The sequence below is a fragment of the Megascapheus bottae genome, chromosome 34, assembly GCF_031878675.1.
Source record: "Megascapheus bottae isolate mThoBot1 chromosome 34, mThoBot2.hap1, whole genome shotgun sequence".
Taxonomy (NCBI): Eukaryota; Metazoa; Chordata; class Mammalia; order Rodentia; family Geomyidae; genus Megascapheus; species Megascapheus bottae.
In genome coordinates, this window is record NC_143542.1 from 5,725,693 (window position 1) to 5,752,105 (window position 26,413).

At 58.9% G+C, this 26,413-nt stretch overlaps 3 protein-coding genes and 1 non-coding gene across 6 annotated transcripts; 2 read left to right on the forward strand and 2 right to left on the reverse strand.

Annotated features, from left to right (window-relative positions):
- Positions 1–545: 545 nt before the first annotated feature.
- Dnajc30 (DnaJ heat shock protein family (Hsp40) member C30) lies at positions 546–2,743 on the reverse strand. Its single transcript, XM_090324182.1, has one exon. The coding sequence runs from the start codon at positions 2,625–2,627 to the stop codon at positions 1,953–1,955; it is 675 nt and encodes a 224-aa protein (XP_090180308.1). The 5' UTR covers positions 2,628–2,743; the 3' UTR covers positions 546–1,952.
- An 18-nt stretch (positions 2,744–2,761) lies between these two features.
- On the forward strand, positions 2,762–11,369 carry Bud23 (BUD23 rRNA methyltransferase and ribosome maturation factor). Its single transcript, XM_090324183.1, has 12 exons — positions 2,762–2,867; positions 2,968–3,005; positions 5,423–5,518; positions 5,602–5,684; positions 5,773–5,869; positions 7,258–7,354; positions 9,225–9,275; positions 9,701–9,786; positions 9,926–9,971; positions 10,123–10,181; positions 10,553–10,642; positions 10,728–11,369. The coding sequence occupies exons 1-12, from the start codon at positions 2,820–2,822 to the stop codon at positions 10,780–10,782; spliced, it is 846 nt and encodes a 281-aa protein (XP_090180309.1). The 5' UTR covers positions 2,762–2,819; the 3' UTR covers positions 10,783–11,369.
- On the forward strand, positions 10,333–10,454 carry LOC150042762 (small Cajal body-specific RNA 20). Its single transcript, XR_016533596.1, has one exon.
- Stx1a (syntaxin 1A) lies at positions 11,324–26,241 on the reverse strand. Of its 3 annotated transcripts, XM_090324181.1 has the most exons (10): positions 26,139–26,225; positions 18,424–18,501; positions 18,159–18,258; positions 16,030–16,104; positions 15,705–15,778; positions 15,504–15,612; positions 15,232–15,305; positions 14,056–14,193; positions 12,890–13,000; positions 11,324–12,364 (listed from the first exon to the last, which is right to left on the reverse strand). In XM_090324181.1, exons 1-10 carry the CDS (start codon positions 26,166–26,168, stop codon positions 12,287–12,289), a joined length of 867 nt encoding a protein of 288 aa, XP_090180307.1. In that variant the 5' UTR covers positions 26,169–26,225; the 3' UTR covers positions 11,324–12,286. The 3 variants fall into 3 exon arrangements, with proteins under 3 accessions (XP_090180307.1, XP_090180305.1, XP_090180306.1); XM_090324179.1 differs by lacking the exon at positions 11,324–12,364 and having other exon boundaries at positions 12,788–13,000; positions 26,139–26,241; XM_090324180.1 differs by lacking the exon at positions 11,324–12,364 and having other exon boundaries at positions 12,903–13,061; positions 26,139–26,241.
- Between the last annotated feature and the right edge of the window lie 172 nt (positions 26,242–26,413).

Sequence of the window (26,413 nt, forward strand, 5' to 3'; positions counted from 1 at the left end):
TGAAAGACAATCATATTACATGTTCTTTTAAGAAGCATGTATTGGAGCCAGAAGTTTGGCCTAGTAGTAAGAGTGCTTGCCTAGCATGCATGAAGATCCAGGTTCAATTCCTTGGTACCACATACATGGTGGTACTGTGGCTAAAGTGGTGGAGCTCAAGCCTTGAGAAAGCCCAAGGACAATGCTCAGGCCCTAAGTTCAAGCCCTGAGACTGGTAAAATATAAAATTAAATTAAAAAAAAAAAAGAAGCATGTATCCCCTTTCCCCTCAAATCAAGGCTCCCTGAGCCTACCAGGTCTGAACTAATTTGGTGGAAATCAGATCACCACCACTGTGGGATTGCATAGCAGGTGGCTATGAACTTAACACTCCCCCACCGAGAGAGAGAGAGAGAGAGAGAGAGAGAGAGAGAGAGAGAGAGAGAGAGAGAGAGAGAGAGAGAGAGAGAGAGAGAGAGGCAGACAGAGACAGAGACAGAGAGGGAGGGAGAGACGGGGGGAGGCAGAGAGAGATTGAGAGATAAATGGATTTCATGAGACCAAGCTGGACTAGCAGTGGGTTTATCATAATTTACACAAGGATCTGGCAGAAAATATCATGTGCAGAAACTCCTATTAATACATCAAAGCCCCTCTGGCTTTGTTTAGACTCTAGTCGTGGGCCTCCATCCTTGCTGGAGACCTCTTGCAAGGCATTTCTTCTTCATGCACATATGCACATGGCTGGCACTGGGGACTGAACCCAGGGCCTCTTGATCTACCACTGGAGCCACACTCCAGCCCTTTTGCTTTTAGTTTTACAGCTAACTTTGGCTTTTCCTTAAGATCAATTTCCCTTTTCTGGAATTACAGGTGAGCTATCATGCTTGGCTCAGGAGGCTTCCCCTTGCAAACCCAGCCTTATAGCCGGTACCAGGAAGGCCGGGAAGGAACCCCGTCTCTCTTGGACACCAGGTGGTCACACTGCAGTCTGGCCCCTCTAAACTCCCATAGTTCCAAGGATACATCTCAAGGGCCCTGTGACGAATTCTGCAAGCTAAACAGGGACCTGGGTCACACATGAACTCCAAGCCCATAATTTTCCTTTCCTTTCTCTCCCTTTCCTTCCTGTCTCCCAGGCTGGCCTGGAATTCTTCATCCACCTGTTCTGTCTCCCAATGACTGATTACTGTGACAGTTACAAGTGAGGTATGGCAGTCGGCAGATAGGGATGGGCTGGCTAGAGAAGAGAAATGACAGGCACATTTCCCCACTCAGTTGGGAATCACACCACATAAATAATCCCATTGGATGGGAACTCTGGACCATTCGTAGTAAAGTGGGACAGGCCTCAAAGCAGCAAATGATTAACCTCTGCCTGTCACAGTCACAGAGAAACCAAGGTCACATATGAGGTACACAGGAAGGCACACGCCTTATGCCAGGTGACCTTGTCTTCCCAGTTGCCCCTGCCACAGACAGAAGGGGGAGACCCATGACAAATGGCTGTGCTTTCCACAGACCACATCCTGGGTCAGTCAGCTCTCACCTGTGGATTCGGAAATGTACAGAAAGACTTAAGTTTAGACAACCCCAGGATTGCTCTTTTGGCAGCCAGCTGGGTCAGAGGTTTCAAGGTTAGGAGAGAGCCACAAGGGACAAAGGCGGGCCCAGAGGCAGACAAGTCTTGCTCGGGTTTTCCAATGAAGCCTCAGCAAGTCGTTCTGCAGGCAGAAGCAGAAGGCAACTTGCAGAAGCAGGAACTGGTGAATACCCTTCCATCACAGGCTTTCAGGACTCTCTGTTCGGAAGCCCCCTGCCCGGGCATGGAGAGTCTTCTTCTGTAGGACGGTTGTCGGCTGGGTGTTGCAGGAGGGAACGGGTTTCTTCAGACCCCGGCGAAGGTAGTCCGTGCAAGGCCTGTCTGTTGTGGGGCTGGCTGGGGCGGCTCCTTTTAATCCTCCGTTGTCTGGTTAAACCCGAAAGCCGAAGATGGCGAAGATGGCTAGAAAAAGGAGAATCAAAGACAGGTCTCGGGTCTCCTCCCAGCCCAAGCCCCGCTTGGCCCGGTCCTCCTGGAGTTTGCGCAGGGCCTCCCGCCGGGCCCGCAGACGCCGCTCGCGCTCCAGCTGCTCTCCGTAGTGCGCCTGGTAGAAGGCGTCGAAGTCGAACATGGTGCGCTTGGCGCCCGACGCGGCCCGGGGCCCGTCCCGGCCGCGGGTCCGGCCGGCGGGCGCGGCGGGCGGCCGGGCGCGGGTCGGGTCGGGGTCGGCCGCCGAGGCCCGGGAGGGCCGCAGCCCCGGGCCGCGCAGGTCCTGGTCGGTGAGCAGCCCGCGGTCGTACTTGCGCCGCAGCGTGGCGCTGCCCAGCACCAGGTAGGCCTGGGCGATGCGCGAGAAGCGCTCGGCGGCCTCGCTGCTCCCCGCGTTGCGGTCCGGGTGGTAGAGGAAGCTCTGCCGGTAGTACGCCGCCTTGATCTGCGCCTGCGAGGCGGTGGCGGGGACGCCGAGCAGGTCGTACAGCGCCGTGCGGGAGTACGTGCTCGCCCACGCCCGGGGGCCCGGGCCCGGGGCCGCGCCGAGCCGCGCCGACGCCCACCACCCCCAGAGCAGCAGCCGCGACCGCCTCAGCCCCAGCGCGGCTGCCATCTTGAGGGGGGCGGGCGGCGCCCCCGGGAGCCGCAGGTCGTTGGCTGGGCGTCGGCCGCGGTAGCCAATCAATGCAGAGCGGAGGCGGGAGGAACGGAAAGGGGCGCATGCGCATGACGGAGCAGTCGCGGGACTGATGACGCCGAAAGCCGGTTCCGGAAGACGCGCTGGCCGGCGTGCGGAGGCTGCGGGATGGCGTGCCGAAGCCGCAGGCCGGAGCACCGCGGGCCCCCGGAGCTGGTGAGCGCCCGTCGGCCCGCGGGGACCCCGCGGGGACCCCTCCAGGCCTCATGCGTCTGGAACCTTCCCTTCACGTGCCATTTCGTTCTCTTTCTTGCAGTTTTATGACGAAAATGAAGCCCGGAAATACGTCCGCAAGTGAGCAGAGCCTGGCGGTGTCGGGGCGTCGGGGCGTGGAGCCGGGGCCCGGCAGGCTGTCGGGGTCCCGTGCACCCCTGGGGAGCGTGTGGAAGTGTGGGGTGGGGGAGGAGAGGGTCTGGTCGGGTCTGTTTCTACCCCCGGTGAGGTCGGTGGGTGAAGCCGTGGGACCCCGGGCGGGCGGGCGGTTCTCGAAGCGCAGAGCCCTAACTCGTCCCGAGAATGGTCAGCTAGAGGGCCGGGAGCGCGGCCCGGGGGGAGAGCTCGCCCAGCGCCCGCCAAGGCCCCGTGGTTCCATAGAAAAGGCTGGAAATGGTGCTGCCGTGACTCCCGCAGTAGAGCTCTAGAAAGCCAAGGACAGCGCTCAGGCCCTGAGTTCAAACCCCAGGACTGGCAAGAAATAAAAAATAAAGAGTGGTAAGCTAGAGGCTGGGGGCGGGGCTCGGGGGCTTCCACCCCCAGGGCTGCCAAAATTAAAGTTAAAAGCCAGACAAACAAACAGAAAACACGAGTAAGGAAACGCAATCATGGTCGAGGTACATTTGTAAAAATTGTACTGTCTAACTTGAGGGTAGTGATGAGATGGGACGAGGGGGGGAGTGGAGGCGAACGGTGGAAGGAGTGACATTGATCAAGAAGTATTGCAAGTGTTTAACTTGAAAAGCTTTTATTTTTGTCAGTCTGGAGCTTGAACTCAGGGCATGAGGCTCTGTCCCTGAGTCTCTTGGTGCACAAGGTTTAGTGCTCTACCACTTGAGCCACAGAAGCACTTCTGGCTTTGACTGAGCAGTTTATGGGTCTTAAGAGTCTTCTGGAGTTTTTGCCAAGGCTGGATTCAAACAGTGATCCTATCTCCGCCTCCTGAGTTAGGATTATAGGCATGAGCTACTCACACCCAGATTAAAACCTTGTTCCTTTTTACAACTTCTTAATAACTAAAAAAAGAAAACAGGCTTATTGTGTTTCCCTATTTACCGTAACACTAAATGTTCACAGCTCACTGCATATAGTCCAAATTTTATAGAGGATAGTTATTTGTATAAAATCGTGTGACAGAAAGACGAGCAGCAGCTAACTTAGTCTACCCTTTCTGTATATATTACTATGCCGGAAACTCTGGACATACCCAATCTCTCATTTCAGTTCAAATTGGAGATCCAAACAGAGGGACAGCAAAATAGTCTTTCTTTTAGCTGCACGGCTCAGTGTCAGGCATTTTGAACTTTATTTTGTATGATTTTTTTTTTTTTTTTGCCAGTTGTGGGGCTTGAACTCAGGGCCTGAGCACTGTCCTTGGACTTTTTTTTTCTCAAGGCTAGAGCTCTACCACTTGAGCCACAGCACCACTTCCAGCTTTTTTCTATGTGTGTGGTATCGAGGAATCAAACCCAGGTCTTCATGCACACTAGGCAAGCACTCTACCACTAGGCCCCACTCCCGGCTCTGTGTATCGAATTGCATGATTATTGTATATGTAGGATTTTCTTTGGAAGTTAGGATGTACTGAGGTTTGAACTTAAGACACATTCCCCCTCCCCCCCCCATCCTGGGATCATCTTGAGCCTGTCTTCAGAACTCTAGGCCTGGGTGTTGTCCCTGAACTCTTCAGCTCCAGGCTACTGCCCTACCCTTGAGCCACAGTGCTGCTTCTAGTTTTCTGGTGCTTAATTGGAGATAAGAGTCTCATGGACTTTACTGCCCAGGCAGACTTTGAACCAATCCTCCGATCTCAGACTCTTGTGTACCTAGGATTACAGGCATGAGCCACCTCGACTGGCTCAGATACAATCTGGCCTCAGACCTCAAGCCTCCACTACTCTGCTTTCCAGGTAGCTGGGATTGCAGGCATGTCTTTGAACCTCATTAACTTTTTGCTAGGACTGACCTCACACTGATATCCTTTTGTTTACCAAGTAGCAGAGATTATCTTCATGAACCAGAGTGTCTGGCTTGAGGCATCCTTTAAATAATTATGATTGAGTTCAAGCCCCACGACCAACACACATACATACAATGATTGAGTTTGTTGATCTCACATTAGAATTGCTTGGTAAAAGGGCCAGGAAAAAGGATCCTGGCTGACTTCTTTTTCTTCTCTTGGATTTTTTTTTTTTGGTGGGTCATGGGTTTTGAACTCAGTCTGGGCGCCGTCCCTGAGCTCTTCAGCTCAAGGCTACCACCCTACCCTTGAGCCAAGCCCCACTTCCCATTTTCTAGTGGTTAATTGGAGATGAGTTTCAGGTCCTTCTGTGCCTATGCTGGCTTTGAACCTTGATCCTCAGATCACAGCCTCCTGAGTAGCTAGGATGACAGGTGTGTGAGCCACCACGCCCTGTCCTCCTCTTGGATTTTTGTTGTTGTGGAAGAAAGATCATCCTGAACTCCTTTTCTGCTTGGTCGTGTTTCTGCCCTCCCAGCTCTCGGATGATTGATGTCCAGACCAAGATGGCTGAGCGAGCCCTGGAGCTCCTGTGTCTGCCCGAGGGTCAGCCCTGCTACCTATTAGACATTGGGTGAGATGAGGCCTGGCTCCCGTCAGCGTGGTGGGGTGGTGTCTCTGCCCCACCACTGGAGCGCTGTGTGTTGTGTCTTCCAGCTGTGGGTCCGGGCTGAGCGGGGATCACCTGTCGGAGGCAGGGCACTCCTGGGTAGGCATTGACATCAGCTCGTCCATGCTGGGTGAGTATGCCTTGTGGCGCGCCGCTGCTGCCTCACGAGGGCAGCGCTGTCCTTACACCACACGCCCCCACTCTTTTCTTATTGCCAGATGCAGCCTTGGACCGCGACACAGAGGGAGACCTCCTTATGGGGGACATGGGCCAGGGTCTTCCTTTCAGACCAGGCTCCTTCGATGGCTGTATTAGGTGAGTGTGGTCACTTCCTGCTCTGAACCTTTAGGCCAGGGCTTCCCAAACCTGGCTGGTGATGAAGTTACACAGGATGCTTAGAAATGTACCTCTCCTGGGGCCGGGAGCTTGGCCTAGTGGTAGAGGGCTTGCCCAGCATGCGGGAAGACCCGGGTTTAATTTCTCGGTACCACATACATAGAAAAAGCTGAAAGTGGTGCTGCACTTCTCCTGGAAAGTAGAGCTGTAATAGAGTGCTAGCCTTAAGCAAAAAAGGTCAGGGACAGTGCCTAGGCTCTGAGTTCAAGCCCCACAACCAACCTAGTGTGTGCACATAATGTCCTGAGAAATACAGACTTGTATGGACAGATAAGGCCCCCCAAACACACACACACACAATTTGTCAAAACTACCTACTTTGGCTGGGCTACTCAGGAGGCTGAGGATCAAGGTTCAAAGCCAGCCCAGGCACAAAAGGGTCTGAGACTTTTTTTTGGCCAGTCCTGGGCTTGAGCTCATGGCCTGAGCACTGTCCTTGAGCTTTCCTTAAGTTCCTTAAGGCTAGTGTTCTACTCGGAGCCACCGCACCACTTCTGGCGTTTTCTATGTATGTGGTACCAAGGAACCAAACCCGGGTCTTTGTGCATGCTAGCCAGGCACTCTACTACTAGGCCACACTCCCAGCTCTGGACCAGTTAACCTCTAGAAAAGGGAAGTGGGGCTTGGCTCAAGGGGAGGGCAGTAGCCTTGGGCTGAAGAGCTCAAGCCAGAGTTCAAGCCCCATAACCCACCAAACAAACAAAACTACCTACTTTAGACAAGCGATGTGGCTCAGATGGTGGAGTGCTAGCAGTAAGTAGTAGAAGCCCTAAGTGCAAGTCTTAGTATTAGCAAAACAAAAACAAAACTCCTAAAATCTGTCTGAATTCTCTGGTCCTCCTTTGCTGCTGGGTTCAGGCACTGTGGTTTGGGGAGCTGGGGCAGAGGCGTTCACTGTGTGTGAGGAAGGTGTTTCCAGGTGGCACTGCAGAGGGCTGAGTGCTTGGTTTTGCATTGAGAGGACAGTGAGTATTGAGGCAGAGGGGAGTGAACAAAAGCTGGAGGGCAGGGAGGGAGCCCCCACTCAGTGCGCTGTGGGGTCCTCAGAGCAGGTGGAGGAGTTGGGCAGGCAGTGCAGGGTAAGGGCTGCCAGGAGTTTCCTTTGATTGGTGGAGGGAAGCGGGCAGCTGGACACAGCCTGGACACAGGGGAGTTGCTGGCAGCAGCTAGGATTCCCCAGGTGACTGCGCTCAGTGCCACCCTCTGTGTGCCCTGGGTCTTAGGGAGTTTGCAGGAGGAGCTGGGGCCTGATGCTTCTGCCTGGGTGGGCAGAGGCTGGCACCCCTCACCTTTCCCTCTCTTTTCAGCATCTCCGCCGTGCAGTGGCTCTGTAATGCCAACAAGAGGTCTGACATCCCCGCCAAGCGCCTGTACTGCTTCTTTTCTTCTCTCTATTCTGTTCTTGTGAGTATGAGGGTATGAGGTCTCTTCCCCTGCTGGTTGGGGAGGGGGTTCCCTTGATGAGAAGGACCCTGACAGGACCTTCCTAGGCTGCTCTATCCAAGGCTCAGCCTCACAGAAGTGCAGGCAGCGGGCTGGATGCTTCTAGAGCTAGGATGTGTTGACATCTGTGTCTATGACCAGTGTCCTCGCCTGGAACCAGGCTGCTTCTTATGACCTCAGTTTCTGTGTCTCCACTGTTTTCTTTTTTTTCTTTTTTTTTTCTTTTTGCCAGTCCTGGGCTTGAGCTCAGGGCCTGAGCACTGTCCTTGGATTTTCTCAAGGTTAGAGCTCTACCACTTGAGCCTCAGCACCACTTCCGGCTTTTTTCTATGTATGTGGTACCGAGGAATCGAACCCGGGTCGTCGTGCATGTTAGGCAAGCACTCTACCACTAGGCCAAACTCCCGGCCCCTCCACTGTTTTCTGTTCTGTTCTGTTTCTCTGAGACAGGTTCTTGCTCTGTAGCCCAGGCTGATTGTGAATTTGAACTCTCCATCCTGCCACAGCCTTCTGAGAGCTGGGATTGCAAGCTTTTTACCCTCGCTTGACTTTTTGTTTTGTTTTGGTTTCTTTTTGTTTTTTCCTTTTTTCTTTTGCCAGTCTTGGGGCTTGAACTCAGGGACTGGGCACTGTCCGTGGACACTTTTTGCTCAAGGTGAGCACTCTGCCACTTGAGCCTCAGCACCACTTCCAGCTTTTTCTGTGTATGTGGTACCGAGGACTCAAACCCAGGGCTTCATGCATGCTAGGCGAGCACTCTACCACTAGGTTCTCCCGGCCCTTTGGTTTCTTTCCTGAGACAATCAGTTATGTACTGACCTGGAGCTTAAGTTTCCCGCCAGCCTCCTGAGTGTTATCACTACAGGCGTGCCCCATACTCCTTCATGCTCTGCTGCATCTTATCCATAAGTTGATTTGGCACAGGCATTGCATCTTCCCCAGAGGATGGGATCTGGACAACCCACCACCGAAGACAGGGTGACCTGTTACCCAGCTGTTGTGAATAAGCTGCCTTTTGTTTGTGCTCTTCTGAACTTTCTTTTGCTAAAGACTAGTACTCTGCCACTTGAGCCACTTCTGCCTTTTTCCATGATTAACTGGAAAGTCTATGAGACTTTCCTGCCCAAGCTGGCTTTGAACCTTGATCCTCAGATCTCAGCCCCCTGAGGAGCCTGGAGTACAGACGTGAGCCACAGCACTGAATTTTTTTCTTTTTTGTGTGTCCGTATTGGGGCTTGAACTGAGGGGCTCATTCATGCTCTCTAGGCTTTTTCTGCTTACAGTTGGCACTCTACCACTTGAGTCATACCTCAAGTCCAGCCTCTTCCTGAATAATTGAACTTCAGTCTTCAGGTCTCATTGTCAACCGCCTAAGTAGCTAGGATTACAAATGTGAGCCATAGCACCCAGTGGTTCCAGTTCGCATTGAGATAAAAACACATGCTTTCTCTTTGCCTTCTCACTTTCTCCACCTCCCCATGGTGGAGAGTTCAGGGTGCAGCTGGTCTTCTCTATGTCCCCCACCTCCCATGTTCTGGAGTCACTCCTGAATCTCCAGGGGGTTCTGTGTTCTCTGCTCTTCTCCTCTCACCCTACCTAGCGGCTCTCCCTTATCCTCAGTCTGCGTGGGCCCAGAGGCCCCTGAGCCAGCCCTGCTGCAGGGCCTGGCCCTGGGATTGGCACCGTCCATCCTGGAGTCCGCCCAGGTCTGAGGGCGGGGTCCGGAGGCAGGCACGGGGCTCCCTGAATATTTAGTGGTGGAAGGAGGGGTGAAGGCTTCACACCCTGGTACCCTGTGCCGGGGAGGTGGTGACATTTCTGTTGTTTGCAGGCCCGTGGAGCCCGAGCCATCCTACAGCTGTACCCCGAGAACTCAGAGCAGGTGAGCCTTTGGCTGTCTGGAAGTGTGGGGGAGGGAGGGGGGAGGGCCTGCCCTGCTCACTCACCTGCCCTGCATATAGATGAGTTCTCAGGACTTTGTGGCTTCCAGGGTAGGACTCATTCACAAAACCCAGTCCATAAACACAGGGTGCTGTGGCCCTGGGTGGTAGTCGAGCAGTTTGAGTTGGAAGGAGGGACTTGAGATTCTGGTAACCAGCCAGGCAGGCTCTATCGTGTGACTGAATCAGTCTCCTGACACTTAAGCGAGGAGAGGAGTCCTTGGTCACATGGAGAGATGGGAGGAGGCAGCCCTCACGGGGTTTCCCCAGATCGCCCTGTCTTTCGGGGTCCCCATGTGTAGGAACATCAGTGTTCAGGTCAGAGGGGGCCAGGCTTCTGTCTCCACCTCCAGGCTTTTTCCCGCAGTTGGAGCTGATCACAACGCAGGCCACGAAGGCTGGCTTCACGGGTGGCGTGGTGGTGGACTACCCCAACAGTGCCCGAGCGAAGAAGTGAGTGAGCCAGCGCAGGCGCCCTTGGTCTGGTGGCCTGGTTTGGGCGGGGCTTGCACGGGCCTTGGGGCCAGGGTGGGTGTGCACGGGGTGGGGACGGCCCCAGGCCTGGAGGCCTCAGGCTTTGCTCCACTTCCAGGTTCTACCTCTGCCTATTTTCTGGGCCGTCCACGTCTCTGCCGAAGGTGAGGCCCCGGGTTTGCAGCTAGTGTCCCACGTGGGAGTGAGGCTGCCGGGAGCCAAGGCAGAGCCTCTGTGCCACAGGGTCGTGTCGCAGCGGCGGGTGGGGGGCCCTGGCCTTGTCAGACGGGGCTCCTGGAGCACTGTGTCCCGCAGGGCCTGACGGAGAACCAGGATGCCGAGGAGGCCACCGAGTCGGCGTTCACCCACCAGAGGTAGCGTGGCGGGTTCAGGTGCCCACTGTGGCGGAGGGGGCGTGGCATGCAGGACTTGGGCCTTCCAGAGGAGCTGGCCAAGGACAAGTGTGGCTCGGGTCTCCAGCCCTCCCAGCCCAGGGCCGGGCCTGCCATCTGTCCCCTGGGCGGTGGCCGCCCTCCCGGGCGCTGTGGGGCCGTCCCCTCAGCCAGGGCAGGAGGCCCAGATCAGCATGAGGGCAATCGCCGGGCCCGCCGCCAGCCTGCGGCCCCGTTTTCCTGCCTCGCACACGCCGCCTTGCCTGGCCAGGGGCTGTTCAGGAGGGAAGGGGGCTCTGAGAAGAAGAGGGGTCCCCAGCCTCCCCCATCTCACGGCTGCATCTCTGGGCCAGGCTTTCACAAAGGACCTCGCGGCGCGCCATGGTGAGGAAGAGCCGCGAGTGGGTGCTGGAGAAGAAGGCGCGGCGCCGGCGCCAGGGCAAGTACGTGCAGGGCCGGCGGGGCGTTGGGCCCGGCCCCTGCTCCCCGACGCCCTGCTCCTTGACGCCCCTCTGCTGTCTTCCACAGGGACGTGAGACCCGACACGCAGTACACTGGCCGCAAGCGCAGGCCCCGTTTCTGAAAGGCCGTGGGCCTGGTGGGGCCGCCCAGAGCTCTGCCATGCTCAGCGTGTTCACATCCTGCAGAGGCGCCAAGGACACCTGGTTTTGTTCTGCGAGGAATAAATGACTTTTTGTGGAGCTCTGGCTTTGGCATCTGCCAGCTCTTCCGGCCTCAGTCTCAGGTCCCGCTGTGGGCGGCCAGGGCTGCTATGTGGCTCCACCGGGCTACAACCGGGCTCAAGGAATTGGAATGGTAAGCTAGGCCACTACACACCTGTAATACAGCACCCGGAGGTGGAGGCAGGGGACAGAGGCCACCCTGGGTTACATGAGAGCCTGCTTCACAAATCTTCTAGACTGGGGCATCTCCTGACCATGGCACAGGCGGGGAAGTGTGGTGGGTCTTGATGGCCCTCGAGGGGTGAGAGGCACCCACAACCACGGTGGTGCGAATAGAGTGCGGATGGCATGGTGCAGGGTGACAGGCATGGAGGGGAGGAGATGGGCCAAAGCTGGACCAGGGCCGGGGCACTGTAGGCAAAAGGGTGGCACAGAAGCAGCTACAGATACAAATGTTTATTCTACATAAAAATTCACAAAATGGGCAGCTGGCTGTACCAAGACCTTTGGTGGACGTGGAGGGGGTGCTGAGAAGGCAACACGGACAGTGGTGACAGGCACCGGGCAGGAGCAAAGCTGAGCGCTGCAGCCCGGGCGCAGCCAGTCCCCTGCATGCATGCGCGTGCACACTCCTGGCCTGTGGACGAGGGGGCCTGGGATTGGGGTACGCGTGGACTGGGAGCCCAGGGTGGGCACACCCCGGCTGGCTGCTTAATACTGCATCCCGACACCTGAAGCCACACACCAGTGGCACACCAATGGCGACAGCGAGGCAGGCAGGGCCAGGCCCGACGTGATACCTGCGACATGCGACACTGCCGCGCTGACCCAGGCCCCACCCCTGCTCAGGCCGGGCACAGGGGTGGTTTCTGGGCTATAGGGAGGGAGGAGGAGGCCAGAAGCTTGGCCAGGTGGAGGAGGAACCTGGTCCCGACAGGCCAGCAGCAGCCTGCGCCTGCGCCTTGTGACGGTGGCAGAGGCGTGGTGCCCGGGCTGTTGGGGCCACCCCTCCCCCAGCCAGGAAAAGCAGCACCATGAGGCCAGGCGGGCCGCCCTCTGGAGGCTGGGTGAGAGGGGTAGTTGGAGAGGCCAGGGTAGGATAGAAGCAAGGTTGGGGGTCCAGAAAGCCTGGGCACCAGGTCAGGGTGGACCCTGAGCCTGAGGATGAGAACATGCCCACGGACTGGCCCTGCCCGGTCAGGGAGGGTAGCCTGGGGGACCTGGACTGGCCCCACAGCCCTGGCCATTCCTCCACACAGACACAGTCACAAGATCATGCACACAACACGGCTCGGGCAGAGGGGGGCAGTGGGGGTGCTCCGAGCCAGAGGTGAGGTGGGTGGAGAGGGCTGTGGCCAGGGCCTCGGGGGAGCCGTCCAGGGTGGCTTGGCAGGCAAGTGGCTCCTATGCAAAGATGCCTCCGAAGGTGGAGGCGATGACGATGCCCAGAATCACACAGCACACGATGATCATGATCTTCTTCTGCGGGGGGGGGGGGGGGGGTGGGGGTGGGGGGTGGGGGGGGACAGACCTGAGAAACTGGGCTTCATCGCCAGCACCTCAAAAACGAGGGTTGTGGGCTGGGAGTTTGGCCTAGTGGTAGAGTGCTTGGCTAGCACGCACGAAGACCCGGGTTCGATTCCACCAGAAGTGGTGCTGGGCTCAAGTGGTAGAGCTCCAGCCTTGAGAAATCCCAAGGACAGTGCTCAGGCCCTGAGCTCGAGCCCCAGGGCTGGCAAAATAAATAAAACGAGGGTGGTGCTGTGAGCTGAGAGCCCATGCCTGTAATCCTAGCTACTCGGGGCTGAGATCGGAGGATGCTGGTTCAAAGTCAGCCCAGGAAAGAAAAGAAAAAGGAAGTGGACTTGTAAGTGGCAGAAGGCTAGCCTGGAGCTCAACAGCTCGGGGACAGCACCGAGCTCAAGCTCCAGGGTTGGCACAGATGGAAAAAGATGAGGCCCCTGGCCTGACAGCAGGGAGGGGTGTCCGCTGGGGGGAGGCACTGACCCTGCGCGCCTTGCTCTGGTACTTGACAGCCTTCTTTGTGTCAGACACAGCCCGCTCCACGTAGTCGACAGCATGCTCCACGTTGTACTCGATCCTATCGATCATCTCCCCCTGCAACGCCGGGGCCCGGGCTCCAGGGCTGGCTCCTCAGGGCAGGGCTCTGGCCACCACCCTGAAGTCAGGAAGACAAGGTGTGGGACGGGGTGGGGTGCAGCGCCTCCCTGAGCCCGGCGGCGGTCCCCCCTGGGCAGCACTGGCATGCAGGCTGGGGGGGGGGGTATGCAGAGGCAGCCTGGGCCTGACCCCAGGCTCAGTGGTGGAGTCCGCTCCCTCTGTCCACGCTTAGGAGAGAGCACCATCCTGTCACTGAGGCACCATGATACCATCGGACGCTGGCTGGCTCTCAGCACCCCCTGCCACCCCCACAGCCTTCATGCATCCTACAGTTTGGTCCCAGGAGTCCCCTGAAGACCCTGTCCCCAGACTCCCAGCACATCTGGGGTCTTCACGAGTGTCCAGGTCAGCACGGTGTGTCTCACTGGGTGTGGCGGCTCCTTCACACCTCCCTGCTTCCTAAGTCATCCCCTGCCACGCCCCAGCGCCCCATCACACCCTGAGATGCTTCACACCTGTAGACCAGAGCTACATACCAAGATCCTGTCACAAAAACCAGACGTGAGCTAGGAAGCAGTGGCTCACACCTGTCATCTCAGCTACTCAGAAGGCTGAGATCTGAGGACTGCAGTGTGAAGCCAACCCTGGCAGAAAAGTCCCTGTGAGATTCACCTCCAATGAACCATCTTCCTCAGTCCAGCTGGACCTTGGCTCTGCCTGCACTGGGTCCAGCCACAGATCATGTATCTCCCTCAAGGAAAGCCAGCTGCCTGGCTGGGGCGCTGGGCATTGCCTCCCTCATCTCCTGGTAGCTAGCTCCTTTCCATGTCTTGATTTTGGTACAAATACTCCTCCTCTCAGTGGGGTGCAGGGCGGGGGGAGGTGCCATGCAGGGCCATGCAGGGAGAAGAGATGCCGCAGGTGGGCAGTGTCTGGTTGGTTACCTGAGGGCTCGGTCCCTCCCGGGCCAGGCAGCATGTTGGCAGAAAGGGCAGGGGTTAAGGTGGCCCGGGGCGGGGACGAGGACGGGGGCGGGGCAGGGCGGGGCTCACCTGGCTCTCCACCAGCATGGCCATGTCCATGAACATGTCGTGCAGCTCCCGGATGCTGGTCTCTAGCTTCATGATCTCACTGTGCCGCGTCTCGATCTCGCTCAGGGCCTGCTTGGAGATGCTGGAGTCCACGATGATCTGATAGATCATAGAGCAGGGTGCTGACCCAGGACCCAGGGGGAGGGAGCAAGGTGGGAGGAAGGACCAGGCCCAGGAGGGGGGCAAGGTTGGGGGGGAGGACAGAAGGCCAGGGTAGAAAGAGGCTCTGATGGCAGATTTCCAATACCAAATGCCACAGCCCTTCTGCCCTTCTCTCCAACTCCATTTCTGCTTGGCATTGCTTACCTGTGCCTGTGTGAGCTCCAGCGTTCGCATCCCATGAGAGACAGAGCTTGAAGCCCCACAGACCCAGGCCTTGAACTACCCTCACTCAAGGACTCCTGCTTCTCTCTTGAACCCCCACAACTATGGGCCACCTCCCTCACGAGGTGTCCTCTACCAGGCTGTAATACTAGCGTAAAGGCTGAGAAGGATCTCAAGTTCCAGGCCAGCCTGGGCTATACAAAAAAACACAGTCTCAAAATATAAACTCCAGCGGCACCTGTGCCAGGAGAGTGTGGAGCCTTCCGAGGGCGCCATACAGCATGTCCTCCCAGAGGGAAAAAGAGCCCAAGGACAGTCATGGGGCAGCAATGGCACAGAGGTGGAGCACCCCCTCCCTGCCTCCCGGGAGACACAGGGAACACAGTGGGTGTTTGCTTGTGAAAGTCTCACTCCACAGCCAGGCTGACCTTGAACTCAAAATCCTCCTGTGTTGCCTCTGGAGTGCTGTGATTACAGGTATGCCTCACCACGCTGGGTTGAGGGACAGGTTGTTGTTGCCAGTCCTGGGGCTTGAACTCAGAGCCTGGGCACTGACCCTGAACTTCTTTTGCACAAGGCTGGAGCTCTACCACTGGAGCCACAGCACCACTTCCGGCTTTTTCTGAGGAATGGCTTCGTGCATGCCAGGAGAGCCCTCTGCCACGAACGCGTGACCTTGGCCTGGTCCCTCACCTCTCGGGGACGTGGCTGTCCCCAAGACGTCCCACAGGCGGCTGCCCTGCCCCAGGACTTCTCCCGCACCCTGGGGTCTCGGGGATGGCGAAGGGGCCACGGCAGGAGCTCCGCACTCACCCCAGAAGCGAAGATGGCGGGGTTCCCACTCTCGAGCATGTCCTCCAGCTCCTCGCTGGTGGTGGTCCTGCCGGCTGGGGGCGGGGCCACGCTGAGCCAGGGCCCCTGCGTGCCCGCCCCGCCCCCTGGTGGCTCGGCCCCGCCCCCTCAGGTCCCGTCCCGCCCCCCGCCCAGGCCCCGCCCCCGGCGGCCCGGCCCCGCCCCTCATGTCCCGTCCCGCCCCCCGCCCAGGCCCCGCCCCCGACGGCCCGGCCCCGCCCCCGCCCACTCACTGATCTCCAGCTGTCTCTGGATGCGGCCCTTGCAGCGCTCGCGGTAGTCCGACTGCGTGGCGTTGTACTCGGACATGACCTCCACAAACTTGCGGGACAACGTGGAGTGCTGGGGGCCCAGGACAGGGGTGCAGCCGTCAGGCCCCCCGGAGCCCTGGACGGTCCCGCGGCGCGGGCGCCCCGCCCCCGACGCCCGCGCACCTGCGTCTTGCGGATCCTCAGGTCGGCGGACGAGCGGTTGAGGCCTTCCTCCTGCTCGATGCTCTGCTCTATACCTGGGGAGGCAGCGGCCCAGCCTTCGCGTCCCGCCCGCCCGCTCCTCGGGGGGGGGGGGGCGTGGGTCCCATGGGGAGCCAGGCGGGCCTAGCACCGGGGCCCGGGGCCGCCGCCTGAGCACGGGGTGTCACAGCCCCGCCCCGCCCCGCCCTCCTCACCTGCCGCCCTGCTGCTCTGGAGCCTTCCGGGGCCCGGGGGTCAGCCACCACCCCCACGCGCACCCAGAAGCGCGGCCCGCGGCCCAACTCACTCTTTAACTTAGAACGAACTTTGTTGGCTGTCTTCTTGATGTCGCCCATGAGTTCTTCCAGCTCCTCTTTGGTCTCTGGGGAAGCGGAGGGGTGGCGTCGGCACGGGGTGCCGCTCCCCGTCTCCCGATGGCCAGGCCCTGTCCCCCGCACTGGACCGTCGGGGTCCTGAGCTGCCTGAGGTGCTGCTTGCAGCCCCGTATCTGGGTCAGGGCCACGCCGGCTGCAGCCGCACCCCCTCCCTGCTCCTCTCTCCTTCCCGCCTCTCCCCCCCCCCCACGCAGAACGCAGATGGGTCTAAATTTAAGGCAGGAATAATCGTGGAGCAGCTGGTGAGACTGGAGGCGGTGCTGGGGGCGGTGACTTGCTGGCGGCCACAGCAGGGATGGGCCGGACTCACCTGCACGCTCCGGGTGGCTGGGGACTAATGGGGTGCAAGGGTGCTGTCACCCTGTTCCCTCAACTAGAAGAGAGGAACCATGCCTTATCCTGCCGGGGGCCGCAGGCACCAGCCCGGCTGAGAGCTGATGGAGAACGGGTTCAAAGAGGAGGGCCAGGGAGGTGGCAGGTGCCTGGTGGCCTGACCTTCAGCTGAAACCAGCTCTTCCCTAAGCTGGCAGAGGCCGTGGGGTGCCCAGCTGGCTGCTCCCCCAGAAGTGTTCCCAGGTAGTCCCTGGGATGTCCCAGCAGCCGGGACTGGCCTTCCCCCATCCCTCCCTAAACCAGTCCTAGAGGGGCAGGAGGGTGGACGGGTACCTCCCAGCAAAGCCTGGGCATGGCGGGAGCTCTGCCTCCTTGGCAGGAACAAGGGCCGACTTGGTTACCAGCTGCTCTCAGCCTTCTCTGCTCAGACCCAAAATAGCCAGGCAGGAAAGTGGCCTCAGAGGAGGCCGAGTGCCTGGGCCAGGAAAGCAACCCCTTCCCCCCACCCTGCCAGCTTTCTGCTCCCTCCTTGCAGCCCCTCCCTGTGCCTTCTCCCCAGGGCATCTGCAACATCTGCTCAGTTCAAGCCACAGAGGAACCCCAAGGATGGAAGCCAGGGGCTCTGCCACACCCCCCACAGTCCTCCCATCTCACCCCACACACACACAGCCTGAGTCCTCCCATCTCACCACACACACACACACACACACACACACACAGAGGCAGTCACTGCCGGGACAGGAGGAGCCACACACAGGGCCCCATAGTCCTGCCAGGAGCATCTCTGGGTAGGGGCAAAGAGGATCAAAGGAATGAACCAGCTGGCATGTCCTCTCTTGTTTTCTGTCTCTGGCCCTGAGCACTGCATCCTGCCTTCCTGGGCCAGCACTGAGCCCACTGACTGAGCTGCTGGAGTACTCGGGGCAGCCTGTGGTCTCTGAAGCAAACCAGTGGGCTGGGGGGCCCCATGGGAGAGCAGAACCCCGGGCTTCCCTCTGGACCCCAGTGGGCACGGGGGAGGAGCTGAGGGCAGCCTGGCGCCTGCGGGGTGGGCGGGGATAGAGTGGATCCAGACCACACAGGCTTCCCGAGCCAGCACTCGAGGTGACTTCCTGGAGCTGGGAGGATGGCAGCCTGGTTCCAGGGTACCGAGGGGCTGGGTGCCAGGGCTGCCAGCTCTTGCCGGAAGCTCTGCCAGTGTGGCTGGCCTGCCCTCCCACCGTGCTGCTGTCTAGAAGCTGCCATCTGCTCCCTGGGGAGGTGGGGCTGAGAGGAACCCCAGGGCCCCGCCCCCTCCTTCCCAGAGGGCCCTGCAGGACAGCAGCCAGCCTTGGGGAAAAGCTGGCTACCCACCCCACCCAGGCCCGCAGGAGACTCCACGCCTCTCCTCTCTCTTCCTTTCCTTTCCTCCCCCTTCTTTCCTTACTAGAATTAGACTTACCCCCTGAGCCATGCCCCCGGCCTTTTCTGCTTCAGTTCTTTCTCAAGTTGATGCCCGGCCTCACTCCGTCACCCTCCTACCTCCACTTCCTGATTAGCTGGGGTTACAGGTGTGTCACCACACCCGCCCCCCCCCCCAAGTCAGGGTCCAGCTGGTGACTGTCCTCAGAGCCCTCCCCAGACCCAGCCGCCTGGGCACTCTTTAGCCCTCTGGCCATGCAGGGCCCTGGCGCGGGAGCCTCCCCGTGGCTCCCTGAGCCCCACTCACTCTCATCGGGGTTAGGGGAGGCCAGGATGGCGCTGTGCTTCCGCTTCACCTCCTCCACGTTCTCGGCGATCTTGTCAATGAAGCCCCGGATCTCCTCCACCTGACCAAGCCAGGCCGTGTGAGCCTGGGGCTGGCCCAGGGGAGGACGGCTGGGGGTGGGGGGGCACACCCTGCTCCGCCAGCCACCAACCTGTCCACCCTCCAAATGTTCCCACGTGGGACTCAGGGCGAGCCTGGCTGGGGAGGAGCGGGCGGGCCCTCCTACCTGCTCGAAGAACTCGTCCATGAAGCGGTCCCGGTCCACGGTGACAGTGACCTCGTCGTCATCGTCACTGTCTTTGGCCTGCCCAGGAGTGTACACACGTGAGTGGGCCCCGGGCCCCGCCAGACCTATGCCCTCACTGCCCAACATCTGTACACGGATGGGCACAGCTCCGCCAGCTGCCCACGCCCCTCCAGGGGAGCCAGAGCAGCCTGAGTCGGGGAGAACTTAAAGTAACGACATTCCACACCGGCCTCAGTCCCTTTGCTGCGTCGATTGGGATGATAAATGGTAAAGTGTCAAAGCCAATCCGGGCACCAGTGGCTCACACCTGTAATTCTAGCGACTCAGGAGGCTGAGATCTGAGGATCACAGTTTGAAGCCAGCCCAGGCAGGCAACTTAAGAGCATAGCATCTCCATTTGTGCAGTAAAAAGCTGGAGGTGAGGGGCCGGGAGTTTGGCTTAGTGATAGAATGCTTGCCTAGCGAGCATGAAGACTGGATTCCATTCCTCAGTACCCCATACGTAGAAAAAGCTGGAAGTGGTGTTGTGGCTCAATTGATAGAGTACTAGCCTTGAGAAAACTCAAGGCTGGTACTCAAGCCCTGAGTTCAAGCCCCAGGACTAGCAAAAAAAAAAAAAAAAAAAAAAAAAAAAAAAGCTGGAGGTGAAGCTTTAGGTCACGTAGTGGAACCTTGAGCTGAAAAGGTAAACCAGAGTGGGGTCAAGTTCAGGCCCTACTACCAGCACAAAGACGCTGAAACCTGGCCTGTGAGCCCGGTGGGGGCCTCTTCCTGCTCCCAGCAGCTGCCCTGCTGAAATGGGGGTCGTGTCCCCCACCTGCAGCCCCTGAGCCTGAGCCAGCTCTGGGCTGGTGAGTGTGAGAGTTAGCTGGGTCAGTCCGGCCGCTTTGAGTCACAGACCCTGGCCTGTAAGCCAGCAGTGTGTATGCCCCAGGCCCAGTGGTCTTTGTGTGTGTTTCTGAGTTTCTCAGCTGCAGCCAAGACAGGCCTCAAATTCACAGTGCTCCTGTCTTGGCCTCCCAAGGGCTGCAGCTAGAAGCATGAACCAGCAAGCTCAGCTCCCCCATGGACTTACGAGGGAGCCAGAGTTCCCAGACTCCTCTCCCAGAACCCAAAAACCCTCAGACAGGGGTCATCCTCCCACACCAACACCCCAGCCTCAGAAATGCAGTTTGTATGCTGGGTGACAGCGTGGCCCACACAAGTCTGAGACACTGTCTGTCTGGGGTCAGTCTCCACCCTGGGCCAAGGCCTCCCCTGCTGGAAGGGGTGGCTGCCACAGCTGGGGCCTGCCCGGGCCCTCCCCAAGGGTGAGCCCTCATCACAGCCACCACAGAAGCAGTACGAAATCACCCGTCTTGTAGACTGGTGGCCCTGCCATCCCTGGATGCCCGGAATGTGCCAGGGTCAGCCAGCTCTGCTGGACTGAGCTGCCCAGGCAAGGCTGCCAGGTGACCAGGGCAGCAACTGTCACCTCTCCAACTGGGGCTTGAGGCCCATCTTCATTCATTCATTCTCTCTCCCTTTCCTCCCTTCCCCCTCTCCCTCCCTCCCTCCTCCTCTCCTCTCCTTTCTTTTCTTTCTGGAGTTTAAACCCAAGGCCTGGGCACTGTCCCTGAGTTCTTTTCCTCAAGGCTGGTGCCTTACCACTTGAGCCACAGCTCCACTTCCAGCTTAAAACTTTTTATTGTTCTTGTAAAGGTAATACAGAAAGAATACACTGCTTTTTGGACAATGTCATCCCTCCCTTACCTAACTGTTTTCCCTCCATCCTATTAATTCGTTTTCTATAGTGTCTAGTGAGGGCCACTACTGTACTTACTCACCCTTTATCCCTCCATTTCTGTGCCCCCACCTCACCCTCCCAAAGACAGAGAAACAGACAAGACAGAAAACAAAACAAGGCTGGGCGGGCGTGGTGGCTCACGCCGGTCATCCTAGCTACTCAGGAGACTGAGATCTGAAGATCACAGTTCAAAGCCAGCTCAGGCACTAAAGACAGTGAGACTCTTTTTTTTTTTTTTTTTTTTTTGCCAGTCCTGGGCTTGAGCTCAGGGCCTGAGCACTGTCCTTGGACTTTCTCAAGGCTAGAGCTCTACCACTTGAGCCTCAGCACCACTTCCGGCTTTTTTCTATGTATGTGGTACCAAGGAATCGAACCCGGGTCTTCATGCATGCTAGGCAAGCACTATAACCACTAGGCCAAACTCCCGGCCCCGACAGTGAGACTCTTATCTCCAGTTAACCACTAGAAAATTGGAAGTGGGGCTTGGCTCAAGGGGTAGGGCGGTAGCCTTGAGCTGAAGAGCTCAGAGACAGCGCCCAGGCCCACAGTTTCAAGCAACACAAAGACGACGACACGAGAAACAGCCACAAGAAACATGTCTAGTTTTTACTGGTTCACTGGACAGGAGGCTCATGGATTCTCCTGCTAGATTCAAACTGATCGTCAGATCTCGGCCTCTAGAGCAGGCGGGAGCCACCTGGGGCTCGTTTCCCAGGGGGACGGCCACCTCCCACTGTGCCCTTCCCCAGGGACTGGGCCAAGGACGGGTTGGGAAGTAAGGGAGGGCCCTCTACCTGGCTGCAGGGAGGGCTGCATGATGAGGCTAGACCTCATTATTCCCCCAAAGTGGGACCCACTGCAGGTGACAGACAGCCACAGCGGGGGTGGCTGCAGGCAGCCAGGGGACCCCCCCATCTAGAAATCACACCTCCTCCCCACTGCTAAAAGCACCTGCTGGCCAGGCTGCTAGATGTCCACCCCTCCCCCATGCCCACTCACAGACAAGCCCCCCTCCCCACGCCAGGCCAGGCCCAAACCCTCTGGGGAGACTGAGGCACAGGACACCCCCGCAGCCCCCAGGTTAAGATGTGTCCCTGGGGAACAAGGGTCCTGCCACTGGCACCTGGGATCCTTTGCGTGGCTGAAGAAGGTCAAGGAGGCCGGGAAGGGATGTGGAAAGAATGCTCCGGCAGTCCCTCTGCCAGCAAGGACGTCTGGGTAACAGAAGGTGCAGCTTTATCCTTACAAACCTCTGCCCTGCCCACATGGCATCAGCCTGCACAGACCTCTGACCTCCACCCCTGCTGGGCGGTGCGAGAGTGAACCCCAAAGGTTCTCCACGAAGGCTCAGAGGGTCATGCCCGGGACTCCAGCCCATGAGGCCAGAGTCGGGAGGCGGAGACACAGGGTCTGAGCCTGAATGGGGAAACCAGCACTCAGAGGGAACCCAAAGCCAATCAGGTTTGGGGGTCTGACCTCATGGCTGTAGTAAAACCAGCTGTGGTGGCTGGGGGCAGGAGGCTCATGCCTGCAATCCTAGCAATTCAGGGGAACAGGATCTGGAGGAACTAGGTTCAAGGCCAGCCTAAGCAGAAAAGTCCATGAGAACTCCACCCCCAAAATAACCAGCAAAATGCACTGGGCTGGGGATGTGGATCAAGTGGTAGAGCACCAGTCCAAGCAAGTAAACTCAAGGCCTCAAGTTCCAACCCCGGAACAGTCCCAAACAAAGAGCCACAGGAGGTCACAGGTTCAAAGGCTCCATGCCCTCTGGACAGACTGAGATACCTTCTGGCCTCCACCTTTCCCCAGATCACCTCAAAATCACTCTCAAAATCGCAGCCCAAATTTCCACTATCCTAGCCCTACACCTAAGCTAGCAACCTAGAGGGACCTGCCTTCTTCCTCCCTTGAGTTCCAGCAACATCAATGCCCAGTGTTCAGTTCTCATTTTATGGTTGTCAACCCTGTTTCAGCTCAAGGAGAGGGCGGTGATGGTGGCTGAAAACGCTGACACTTAGCTGGGCACGGTGGCTCACGCCTGTCATCCTAGCTACTCAGGAGGCTGAGATCTGAGGATCAAGGTTCAAAGCCAGCCTGGGCACAAAAGTCCATGAGACTCTCATCTCCAATGAACCACCAGAAAACCAGAAGTGGTGCAGTGGCTGAAGTGGGAGAGCGCTAGCCTTGAGCTGAGAGCCCAGGCCCAGAGTTCAAGTCCCATGACCAACAAAAAACAAAACAAAAACAAACAAGAAAACACCATGCTTCTAGATCCTTCCAGAGGCTGAATGGGAGTTAATAAGGGTGGGACCAGTGGTAGCTCTCTCACGTGTAATCCCTAGAGGCAGAGGTAGGAGGATTAAAATCTGAGGCCAGATTTAGCAAAGGCAAGAGACCTGTCTAAAAGAACAAGTAAACTAAAGCAAAAGGAGCTGGGGCATGGCTGAAGCAGTAGAATATTGGCCTAGCTTTAAGCTGAGCCCTGAGTTTAAGCACTTGTCTAGCAAGCCCAAGGCCCTGGGCTCCTCTCTAGCACAGCAAATGAAAAGTACTCTCTGACCCTGGCTGGCTTGGGTCTGGTTTTTCTGCCTCTGGGCAGCAGCCCCAGTCTGGGCCACACGGATGAACAATCTGGACAGAAAGCCAAGCTGTATCAGGAGCAGCCCAGGTGGTCTTCCTGCCGGCGGTCCCAGATTCCAGGGGCCTTCTGGGTAACAGGGGTCTGGCTACCACAAGAGGCACCAAGGCCCCGTGGCCTCCTGCCTGTCCCGGCACCTGGTAGCATCAGGCCAGCAGGCTGGCAGGGTGGATTCGCCGCAGCTGAGCCCAGCCAGCTCTGTTCTCTGCCTCGAGGGCTATTTTTTTCCTTTCCTCTTTCTAATGACTAAGGAAAGTCAATATCACTGTGCAGAGAGGCCCAGAGTGGAGTCAGGGTATGGGAGAGGCCAGGCAGCTCCCCAGTAAAGCATGCTGTAAAACAGGGGCGCCTCTGCACCCTCCCCACATCGTGCTCCCCAGGACTGGTCCCCTTTACTGAGGTCCTGATGTGGAAAGAGGCTGGGCTCTGCTGTGTGACCTTGGATAATCTCTAGCCCTTTGTGAAGCTGGGTTGTGCGATACACTTGCCTAGTAAGTAAGAGGCCCTGGGTTCAAATTCCAGTACTGCAGCAAATGAGGCCATCGGCACCCCAGGTAAAAATTGGGGCTCCATCCTTCACTCTAAGACCCTCCTCCTGGGTCTTAGAGGGAGGAGAAAGGGAGGGAAGGGGGCCCTGCCCTTGGCCTGCTCTCATCTCCTCTGCAAGATCAGCTCCATTCCACAGGTGAGCTGACTAGAGGAACTGGACAAGAGGAGGACGGGGAGGGTGGTTGGGAGGGTGGATGGGGAGGGTGCTGGACTCCAGTCTTCAGTGATCTGAAGGAAGGGTCTCAGCACTTTCAACCTTCTTGCTTGGTGTCTGTTTGCTTTCACTTGAGCTCACCCATCCTTTCTTCTCTCTCTTTTTTTGTGGGGGGAGGGGCAGAGCTGGTTTGGGGGCTTGGACTCAGGGCCTGGGCATTGTCCTTTATGCTGCCATTCTACCACTTGAGCCACAATTCCACTTCCAGTATTTTGGGTGGTTAATTGGAGAAACCAGTCATGGACTTTCCTGCCTGGGTCGGCTTTGAACTGCCATCCCCAGTTGGCTTGAACCAGCCTTTGCTCATTCCTGGGTCTCCTTTTCCCACATGCACCATAAAGGGCTGACGTGGCTCTGAACCCTGATGAGAGACCCACATGGGCCCCAGGATCCCTGCACAGCCCTCTGCAGAGGGGAGAATGGGCCCCGTGAGCGGTGGTGTGGGAGGGCTGGGCTGGGGCTGCAGAGCTGAGGAAACAGCAGCTCCTTCCCAAGTGTGACTTTTATAAATAAGCTCCCTTTTCTTCCTTCCAAATCTGGTGGCGGTGGGTGGGGGTGGAGAAGAGGAAGAGGAGGAGGAGGGAGGGAAGGAAGAATGGGAGCGGGGCACAGCTGCTGGCCTATACTGTCTCTGGGCAGCCAGGCAGCGCTGGCCTCTTTCCCCTCCTGGGGGTAAGGGTTGACTCTGGAGCTCAAGGTCCCCTCCGAACGCCCCTGAGAAGTTGAGATCTAGGCTTTCCTCTTTCTGCTTCACAGAGGGGAGCCCCAGGCCCAGAGGGAAGGGAGCTCTAGGCAGGAAGGCACTTCAAGATTCACTGGGCCCCCAGCCTATGTGGGCTCCTGCCAGAAAAATGGACTCTGCTAGAAGACCTCCTCTTAGGGGCATGGCTAGCCGTGCAGGGCTCTGCTCTGATGCTCTGCGTGCACTGGGCATGTATAAAGGGAGCTCAGACACCTTAAAGCAAAGCCAGAGTCTGATCTGTAATAGCAGCACTCGGCAAGCTGAAACAGGAGGACCTCAAGTTCAAGGCCAGCACAAACTAGACAGCAAGACACTCTCACTTGAAGAAAAGCAAAGCCAGGGGGTCACTCGGACAGTGAGAGGGGCAAAGTTCTGGGTTCAAACACCTCACAACTCATGCTCTTCTGGGGGACTCCCCCAGTTATGATCACCTTCAGAGGCCTTGCTGAGTCCCTGCCTACCATCCCTTCATCTGCCAAACCAGCTGCTGATTCTCAGTGCCTCAGTTTCCCTTCCCATAGAGGGGACGACAGTTGGCAAGCCAGGGGCTACTGGCAGATGGGGAAACCTCTGGCTTTCTGCTGGTACCCACCAGGCATCTCAACATAGGTAATGAATGGTCTTGCGTGTCAGGAGAGGACACCGGGGTCAAGGCAGGGCTGGAGGGAGTGTGTTTAGAGACCAGGAGGGACCATCTTTTTCCTCTGAAGCCTCTGGGGCTCACCCTGGGGCCAGGCACAGGGCCAGGAGTAAACACAGGTCTGCTGGCAGGTGGGGCTGGCAGGCCCAGAAGGGGGTGAAGGAGATGGAGGAAGAGAACTGGGATGCTCCCCCACCCCCACCCCCGCCCCGCGAGGAGGCAGGACTGGCATGGGGGGGGCAGGCACGTCTGGGGAGCATCTGGGCAGAGACCACACGCTATGGGGTCAAAAACAAGTTCCCATGCAAGAGAGACAAGGGGTCTGGCTCCAGGCAGGGAGACGCCGGGCGAGGGCTCCCGGGTCCGGGGAGCAGGGCCTGGCCCCACGTGCAGGCCTCCTTCCGCCCCCCTCCTCCCCCCGGTGGCCTCCCACCCCACGGCGGGGGTGCGGGAGGCGGGCGGGCGCGTCGCCCAGGGCCGGGAGACCGGGGCTCGGGCTCAGAACCTCCACGCACCCCCGGCCGCGCCCAGGAGCCACACCCCGAGGGCCCTGGGAGACACAGGCGGAAAAAAAGATGCCGGTCGGCGCCGTCCGACCGCGGAGCCCAGGCAGGGTGTGCAGACGTCCCCGCGGCGCGCCCAGGGGAGCCGGGCGGCAGCTGCGACCCGGCCCCGAGCCCGGGCCGCGCGGGACGGAAGCCACAGGTGACGGGGCGCACGAGCCCGGGCCGCCCCGCCGGCCGCCTCCACGGGGACGAGGGACGAGGGGGGCCGGAGGAGGCCGGCGCGGCCCCACGGGCGGGGAGGCGGCTCCCGTCCCGCCCCCGAGCCCCCAGCCGAGCCCTCCGGTCCCCCCGGAACCCGTACGCGCGCAAAGTTTCTCCAGCACCGCGGGCTCCAGCCGCCACCCCACGCCGGTCCCCGCGGTCGAGAACGCGCGAGTCGGGGACCCCAAGGGGTCCAAGGGGCGGGACCCGGAGGGAGGTCGGGGTCCCGCGGCTCCCCCAGCTCTCTCCGCCCCGGCCGGAAGGCGCCGGGCCGCGCCGCGGAAGCTGCGGGAGCCGGGCAGGGGGTGCCCAGCGCCCGGGCACAGGTGGCGGCGTCCCCGCGGGGCGCACTCACCGTGCGGAGCTCCTGGGTTCGGTCCTTCATGCTCCCCGAGCCGAGGCGGCGCCGGCTGCAACGACCAAGCCCCGCATGCGCGACGGCCGCCCCGCGACTGCGCAGCGGCCATCCGGCCCCGCCCCGGCCCCCGGGACCCCGGCCCGGCCCCAGCCGGCCCCGCCCTCGCCGGGCCCCGCCCCCAGCACCACCCACAGCCACGCCCCAAACCCCGCCCGCGGCTGGCAAGGCCACGCCTACGGCCCCCGCCGCTCTCGACAAGGCCACGCCCATAG